The 8,857-nt window shown below is 44.3% G+C and overlaps 1 protein-coding gene across 1 annotated transcript; it reads right to left on the reverse strand.

The window, feature by feature from the left end:
- Positions 1 to 1,675: 1,675 nt before the first annotated feature.
- On the reverse strand, positions 1,676 to 2,257 carry LOC135445421 (uncharacterized). Its single transcript, XM_064707838.1, has one exon. The coding sequence runs from the start codon at positions 2,150 to 2,152 to the stop codon at positions 1,796 to 1,798; it is 357 nt and encodes a 118-aa protein (XP_064563908.1). The 5' UTR covers positions 2,153 to 2,257; the 3' UTR covers positions 1,676 to 1,795.
- Between the last annotated feature and the right edge of the window lie 6,600 nt (positions 2,258 to 8,857).

An 8,857-nucleotide genomic window follows, 5' to 3' on the forward strand; every position in this document is an offset into this window, starting at 1 on the left:
AGCCGGGGGGTTAAATTGATGCAAGTTTAGACAGTGACAACTCTGCATGACTTGTATTACCTGCTCTGTAGCCTTCCAGCATAAGAGACATAAAACTCAAAATTTACAGTTCATGGTAGCTATGAACTATGTGTATGGCAGTGCACAGCTGGAAAGGAATGATAAGGAGACAGTCCCGTACACCAGCATGTACAGATGTGAGCAAGGAGGGTGGAGGATGCAATGTTTACACAGCAGTCAGTCTGGAGGAAGAACAGAGGAAGGTCACAGTACTATCACAGTGTACTTTTGCTCAAATAATTCTTGGGTTTCATTACAACAGGAATCCAGAATTTTCTACCCCAAACACCAGGTGGGCTAAGACTAACTTGTCTCAAAACCTGTTTTTCTGCATCCTTTTCTGGTGAAGACTTCAGCTGAGTATTTTAAAAAATTGCTATTTTTAAATCACAGGAAATTTGACAAAATTTCCCCCAAGGCCATATCATGGCCAAGTCCCTTTTGGATCATCTTCCCTGGATCCAACCATTCCAAATACTCAGTCTCATGGAAAGAAACGTCATCAGGAACTTAAGGTGCAAATACTTTCCAGCAAGATAGAATTACATCTTTCTTCTAAGTGGATTGCTAGGTTCTGGTAAGGCAGTGCAATGCAAAACAAATCTGCAAGTTCTAGTTTGACTTCACACTGAGGCCAAACATAGGCTAAAAGCATGTTAGTTTATTCTTCCTGCCCATAGACACATCCTGAAACACAGAAATAGCTACAATAGCTAGGTGATTTTTCTTTTTCAAGTAAGGTTACACCAAGCTGGGGACTTAGGCCTTTAAAACCAGAAAATTCACACAAGGTTAAGTCTTGTCTGGTGAATTTCGGTGACCAAGGCAGCAGCGCTCACTGTATCCTTCCCTGCTGTGAAGAACACATATTGCAGAGAATGTGTGCAGGAAATCAATGAAGCTTCACCTTTTATTACTGACTGCAACAACTGACCAGGTTCAATCATATATAACATAGAAAAATTATAACAGAGCTCAGTTATAACAGAGCAAAGCTATACAAGGTGGAAGACTCAACTACGAACTATAAAAAACCCCATCTGTAAGTATCCAACTTCCTCAACCCAGCTTATTTCTAGCCATGTACACCAAAAAGGGTTCCCTCCTCAAGGCCCTACCAGACACAGGCAAGGACTGTGCTGCAGACACAGACACTGCATTTTTTGACCATTCTTTTGGGCCCTGTTTATGAAACCCTAAAGACCAGGGAACACAGTATTGACTTCACACAGCTTTTCTCAAGCTTAAGACTACTAGCCTTTGGGGCAAGCCACTGAACACAGCCCTTCCGGCTAGGAAGGATTCTAGTGTTACTAAGAAGCAGCATTTGACAGCAGCACATAGTGAGAAACAGCCCTATTTATTAAGCACTACAATTTTATTTCAGGTAACAGAAAAACCAGGAAGCCCTTCTCCATACACACACCCCTTATCACTTCAGCTGGCTCTGATCTAAGCGCGTGTGCCCACTAGACTTATTTACACCTTCTCTATGGACTTTTTGAAGCCGCTGGAATCCTGAACTTGACCTCTCCCTCAGGGCAGATCTACCCATATTACCCCATCTCAGAGTGGAGAGTTTGCTCTCCTCTATTTACCTGGAGACAGACAAGAAATGGCTCACAGTCCAGCGGTATTTCAAGTCTGAGGACAAGCTGTGCACAGCGGAGCCGAAAGAGCACTTGTCCTTTGGTTATCTGTAACGAGCTGCACCGCCTCAGCTACCAGGAGCCCGTCACAGAGTTATCAACCCCAGGCCGAGGATGGAGAGTCCACTGCGGCTCTGCCACCGCCCCCCAGCGCCCCGCACCGCAGCAGCCGTGACACCGGTCCTGAAGGACACGGCGGCGGGAGCCCGACACCGCCACCCCGGCCAGCGCCGGGCGACACGAGAGCCCGACACCGCCACCCCGCTCCCGGGCCGGCTCACCTTGACGCGGATCTCGTAAGTGGTGAAGCGGCCGCGGCCCACCCCCACCGTCTGCGGGTTGCCCACGTCGATCTCCAGGAAGTTGCTGGGCGGCCCGTAGGCGTCGTTGAGGTTCTGCGGCTTGCTGATCAGCCGCCGGGTGTCTGCGATCGTCTCGGCCATGGCGGAGCGGGCGCCTTCTCCCCTGAGCCAGCGACCGAGCCCCCAACGCCGCTGCCGCTACCGCCCGCGCCGCCCGACCGCCCGCCCTGCGCCCAGCTGACCGACCGGCAATGCGCACCCACCGCCCGCCCGCGCCCACAAGGCACGCTGGGTAATGTAGTTCTTGAGGGCGGCACCGCTTGCTCATGCATGGCGCGGCCTCCCGCCTTCTGAACTACACGTCCCAGCGGGCGCTGGGAGCGCGCCGCGCTGGCCGAGAGCGCTGATTTGTCAGGCCCGCCCACCCCTTCGGCCGGGTGCGGGTGGCGGAGGCGGGGAGTTGTGGAGGGTGGGTCTGCTCTGCCCGCACATCCTCATTCTTCGGGGATTGAAAAGACTGGGTGGGAAATGTTGTATGTGCAAGGTGTTATGCAAAAGGAGTCAGCCCACTGCAAACGTAGGCTGGTGGAGATCCCCATCAAAAGCTTTTTATTGAGAACAAAGTCTTAAGTCACTGACTCAAGCTGCAATCGATGTGACGCTGTTGTTTGTAGTAGCCTTAAACCTTTTATTTTAACAAATTATACACATTTAATAACATTACCAACGGGGTCAGATTTTATGTTCTCATGGCTTGCAAAGCTAAAGAGTTCTTAAAGGATAGGAAAGGAAAATAATGTTTACAGAGTAAGTTATTAAAATGACTTGAGAGAGCAAGAAAGAGAGAAAGGGAGCACAGCTGACAGAATTGTGCCCTTCCAAGACATAAGGTCTTTATTTCTCATTATCTGATTAAGTAAATGGTATGATAAAATAAGTATTTCTGAAAGTAGTGCAATGTTTACCTAGAACGTCAGTGAATTGAATTTATATCAATCTGCTATTACTTCTAAATTTCTCCATCATCTTGGAGGACATCAGACTTTTAAAATACCTGTTAAAATACCTGTTACCCCTCCAATAATTAAATGCATATATCACTTTCCTTCTGTCTTTTCTAATTAAAGAGTTCTAGTAATGTTCCTTTACTATCCAGGTGGAATGAGACTGTGTGAAAACTAGTGATATTTTTTCCAAAAATCTGTGTAGGCAGTAGGTAAAGTGGCAGGCTGCCCACAAAACACATCTGAGAGACACAAAGTTAACATCTGGCAAGTTTAGTTAGCTGTTGTCTGTGTTAATAAAAAGGTAATCAAAAAGCAGAAATTATTCCAAAGTTCAAAAATAGTTCATCCCCATAACCAGTATACCATAGGTGATTTGCTTGGTAACTTTTCTGTGAATTTCCTTGTCATCAGTCCTACAGTGTTATTTCTCCCACGTACTAGAGCACCTTCCTTACTTCCACTAGTAGCTACCAACTATTCACTTTATAATTATAAACAGAAATGAAGCTGACACGAGTTTTACAAAGCAGGAATGAAGGGGAGATTTACCTGAGTTATACTAGTTATTAAACTGCTCGTGCTGCAAGGCAAGAAAAAACTCATTAATCCTACTGACATGACATATGCATCTGGAAAAGCTTTTGTTTGTTACACAACCTATGCTGCCACATCTGACTGCAAATGTGAAAAAGAAACAGAGCAGGTGTTGTCTTAAATATAATACATTGTCTGTCTCCTGGCCAAACCTGGTTTTGTTACCTGTTCAAAGCAACAAAAAAGTGTTCAGTGCTGTGCATTTGGGAAGTTGTTGTGTCTGTGATGAATAAAGAATTTGTTCTCATGCTGGGTAGCAGGTAAGAGTGAGGCTTAAGCTGAATTCTTTTCTCACAGCGCACCTTCTCAGTGCCACTATTCTCTCTGCTTTTCCTGTCAGGGATGACTGGTGGTGGAGAGCCTTGTGGAGGCTACAGGGAGTGACTGTTTTAGTCCCCACTTGTCAACAGTATGGGTATATAAAGGGGTTGCAGTGATTTGATGAGGTGTCCCATCTCTGTTTTTCCCACTGAAGTCAAATACAACTCCTCTAACCTGGCAGATGAAGGGGAAGATGCCCAGCTTCATGGCTCGAGCCCCCCTTACATCAAGAGAAAGCATAAATGCCACACTGGCTAATGGGGCAAGGAGAAGGAATAAAGGTAGGGGAAAAGCAGAGTCCTTCAAGGTTCTTTGTTTCCTTCCAGTCCTCAGAAAATGCAGTTGTTTACTTTGAATCATGATCCAGGGATTTTTATGTGATCATGAGACTAGAGTTATGTTAAATGCAGTTGTTTCTTCATGCTAGAAAAGTTCATTTCTAAGCATGAAGGTGAGCATAAACTCAGAACATAGAAAGTTTTAATTCTGTTTCTGACATGCACTTTGGGTCAAATTTCAAATCTGGAGGGAGAGAGGTCAGCTGTGTTTGTAGGTTCAAAGATTAGGTCAAGCATTTAGATCCTTCTGGGTCCCTTCCAAGTCAGTATATTCTGTCATATCAGTGAAAATCCTAGTGAACCTAAATTCTTTAACAATCAGGTATTCAATGATTTGTTATTACACCTTGTTTATTAAACCATGACACAAAGATTTTCTGGCATAACTTCAAGTGGCAAAATGGATACCAGAGTCTCACAACACAAACTGATACAAGCAATATTAATGGATGATTACTCCTGGAATTTTGGGCAGTAATACTTCTCCAGTAGTTTTTTTTTTTGTTTCTTTCTTTGTTTTTTGAAAGAAAGAGTCACATTTAACAGGAAAGTGAACCAATCTCTCCATTATCCAGTTAAGACTCTCCAGCTTTTCTGACAAGTGTCCAGCTTAGCACATTTCAGACAGCATAGGCATATTTTGTTAGAACTTGTGGGGAATGCTGACTCAGGATAAGGCAAAACCCACAAGGCATTGAACTAATTGTGAAATGCCTTGTGTGGAAAAATGACTTCCTGATCTCTGCAGTAGCTGCCAGTGCTTTGAAACACGATGTTTGAATGTCTGCCTTGTGCCTCTGCCTGCAAGACAGTAATATTAAGCTTCTAATCATAATTTGTAATATCTATATTTATATATACATCCATTTACTGTGAACTCCTGTTCTGAGAGATACTGTGTAGCTGAAACACTGCAGTGAATTTCTAACACATTGAGCTATTTGAGCTGACTGAGATGCAAACAGTAAGCAGATAGTGAAAAGGGCTGTAAGTCCATAATTTTGGGAACCTTTTTACGGCTTTGTTAACCTGAGGCTTTATAAGCAATGTAGGCTTTTAACAGTGTATTTGACTGTCTCAAAATAGATGAGGTTAATATCAAGTCTCCCCCCAAGTGTCTTGACATAATCCCAGGAAAATGACTTTGATGGAACCGTGTTGATGAAAACTACCCACAAAATCCATTTTTGCAGAGTGGGCTGAATGGTCAGTTCTATATCAAAAGTGTCTTTTTATTTGGGAACCAAAGATATTTCCCATGGTGGGAATATCTTGGAGCCTTGCAGTCAGGTAAACCCAGCCCTCCAGAAACACGGAATGGTTCTTGAAGAGACCCAAAGACTTTTGGACCCATCCCCATAGGGTTCAACACATCCAAATTTCTAAAAGCAGTGCATTTATACCACCAGAGGCCAGAGAAGACACTTGGAGTGGTTTGATTTTACCCATCATTTTTATTCCTGTTTTATTCATGCTGCAGGCCACTTTTGGCTAGCTGGCAGAGTAATAATGCAGCAGGGTTGAACAAGTGCCAATTTAATTTCTGCACAGTTTCAGTGTCACATTTTTGAAGGTGGGCAAAGGCATAGGTACAGGAAATGAAGGGTAAAAATGTACCACAGGATGGATCTGTACCTGTTACAGGACATAAACCATGGTAATGTACAGAAATGTACTTGAACGTCCTGTTTGTTTAGGTTAACACCAAAACTTGCTTTTGCCAAGTGCTTACAGCCAAAGGACAGTGAGTTCCTGGGATGTGCAGTCCAGTGCATGGTGGCATTTCAGTTGGCCAGTATATAGAAGGTTCATAGCATTGCAGAGGGTTTATTCATTTAAGTAGAAGATGTCCAAAAAGATCCAAATGAGTTTTTCTATGCTGCCTTGCATAGCAAGGTTAAGAAAAAACCAGTGACAATTTAAATAAATCAGATGTTTTTGCTGAAGATTATACTGTCATTTTCTCCAATTATTCTTGACATTTCACCCATTCATATTGTGATCTGAGTTAATAATGGAAGAAAACCCAGCTCTTGTTGCCTTGTTTATTCTTTGTTCTCAAGGAGATAAGCTGTTTATAAAGATAACTTATTTGTTATTTAAATCACTTTTACAGAATTTGTTTGTTTCCTTGTTTGAGTTTCTAAATATATTGCAACAATTGTGATGCATCTTTGAGATGCCTATTCAATTCACTATGATTTGTACTGGAATTCATTCCTAAATGGGCACAGGTGTTGATAGCTATAATATGCTGGAATGAGTCAAAACCAATAAATGCCCAATAGAGGAAAGATGAAAGAAAATGCACTGAAAACAGCTCTTTTAGGATGTGATAAATAGGCACTTCAATTCACTACTTAATTAGGTATATAGCGCTGAAGATGTGTCTGGAGCAACCACATATTTTAAACAGCTGAACATGTTAGAGTGCAACTTCAATGACTGCTAATATTTTCAAGATCATAAACATTATTTTTAGAATTAGCAATACTATTCAGGATATAATCAACTTTTGTTTGCAAGCTGTTCTATAGTTCCCTAAAGCAGAATTTTTCAATACTTTTGTTAAAAAAAGTTCATTGATATTCTATGAAAACTATTTGCTCACTTTCTCATGTTGCACAGAAATTAAATGCTAGAATGACATTTAGGAATTCTGATGTTACAAAACCAAAAGTCAGTTTAAGCACTTCCTTTGTGTTTTACCAGGAACAGACACTTTGTAAACTATTTCTTGCACAATGCACTCTGCAGACAACATCTCTTGAAGCCCCATCCTGGCCTTTGGGTACAGTTCTGTCAGGAATGATAGGCTGGCCAATGTTATGATTAGTGATTCCTGAGCGCCAGTTCCCTTCCCTCGGAGTGCAGGCTTTTTTCATTGTGCCTTTCTGTCAAAAGAACTTTGTAGTTGCAGTGGAGGTGCTTGGATAAGGCAGTCAGGTACCTACCAAAGGAGGAAGGTGGTCAGCATTCTCCCGAGGAGTTCTCAGAAATCCCATGTGGGTATTTGAGCTGATACCAAAGACAGGATTTACTGTATACTAAGCAGACACTGAGACTAAATCAGCCTCTAGGGTTTGAATTATCTCCAGAGAAATCTGCTTTTATGTTAACATATCTTCTTGTTGCATTCTAAATACACATTCATAGGCATAAAATTTATACTGATAGATGTAAAACTGGTACTGCTGATGTGCAGATAGGTTCTAACTCTGGCCAAGGATATTTGTCCTTAATATTTTACAAATATCTATCCTTAGTATATCATGGTCCATGTTTTTAGAGAAAAAAGCAAATAACAAGACAAAAATTATCCACAAATGCAAATTCAGTTGCCAAAACTCCCTGATGACAGCTGTGGCACCCAATGCAGCATGATACAAAAATTACAGACTCATAGAATAGTTAGGGCTGGAAAGGGCCTCTGGAGATCATCTAGTCCATGGCACCTAGAGCAGGTCACCTAGAGCAGGTGACACAGAGACGTGTCCAGGTGGGTTTAAATGTCTGCAGAGAGGAAGAGCCCATGACCTTGCTGGGGAGCCTGTTCCAGTGCTCTGCCAGCTCTCCTTTACCCTCAGTGTAAAGAAGCTCTTCCTTGTGTTGAGGTGGACGAGGAAGTTCAGTTTGGAAACTGGAGTGCACGGGTAGGGCAGTAAGGGGTTGTGTGGGGCTCCAAGCGGGTTTGGAAAGTGGATTTGTACCAAGTGGCTGTGTAGGGAGTTTGGCCCTGGGGCAACCAGACAGGTGGGCTCCTTGGGGGGTCCCACATTGCCTGCAGCGCAGTTTGGGGGAAAAGAGGGGGAAGGAGCCAGGGACCAGCAAAGGACCTGGGGGTGCTGGTTGACAGTGGCTCAACATGAGCCAGTGTGTGCCCAGGTGGCCAAGAAGGACACTGGCATGCTGGCCTGTATCTGGCCAGCAGCACCGGAGTAGGGATTGTCTCCCTGTACTCAGCACTGGCAATGCTGTGCCTGATCCTGGGTTTGGTTCTGTACTTCTCACTATATGAAGGACATTGAGGGGCTGGAGTGAGTCCAGAGAAGGGAAATGAGGCTGGTGATGGGCCTGGAGCACAAGTCCTGTGAAGAGCAGCTGAGGGAGCTGGGGGTGTTTAGCCAGGAGAAAAGGAGGCTCAGGGGTGACCTTAATGCTCTCTATGACTCCCTGAAAGATGATTTTAGCCAGGTGAGAATTGGCCTCTTCTCCCAGGCAGTGACAGGGTGAGAAGACACAGCCTCAAGCTTTGCCACGAGAGGTTTAGGTTGGACATGATGAAGAATTTCTCCGCATGGTGATTAGACAGTGAAATGTGCTGCCCGGGGAGTGGTGGAGTCACCGTCCCTGGAGGTTTTTGAGAAAGACTGGACGTGGACTTAGTGCCATGGTCTAGTCGACATTGTGGTGTTAGGTCATAGGTTGGACTCGATGATCTCAGAGGGTTTTTCCAATCTAATCGACCCTGTGATTCCGTGACCCAACGGGAGCGGTTCGCCCAGCACCGGCCGCGCACGGGCTCCCCCACAGCCCCGCGGGACTCCATTTCCCAGCGCGCCCCGCGCCCCGGCCGCCGCCGCCGC

The sequence above is a fragment of the Zonotrichia leucophrys genome, chromosome 3, assembly GCF_028769735.1.
Source record: "Zonotrichia leucophrys gambelii isolate GWCS_2022_RI chromosome 3, RI_Zleu_2.0, whole genome shotgun sequence".
In the NCBI taxonomy this organism is placed as follows: domain Eukaryota; kingdom Metazoa; phylum Chordata; class Aves; order Passeriformes; family Passerellidae; genus Zonotrichia; species Zonotrichia leucophrys.

Bases quoted from the DNA above. Each gene is read 5' to 3' on its own strand.
- LOC135445421 (XM_064707838.1), bottom strand. From the start codon at position 2,152: ATGGCCGAGACGATCGCAGACACCCGGCGGCTGATCAGCAAGCCGCAG.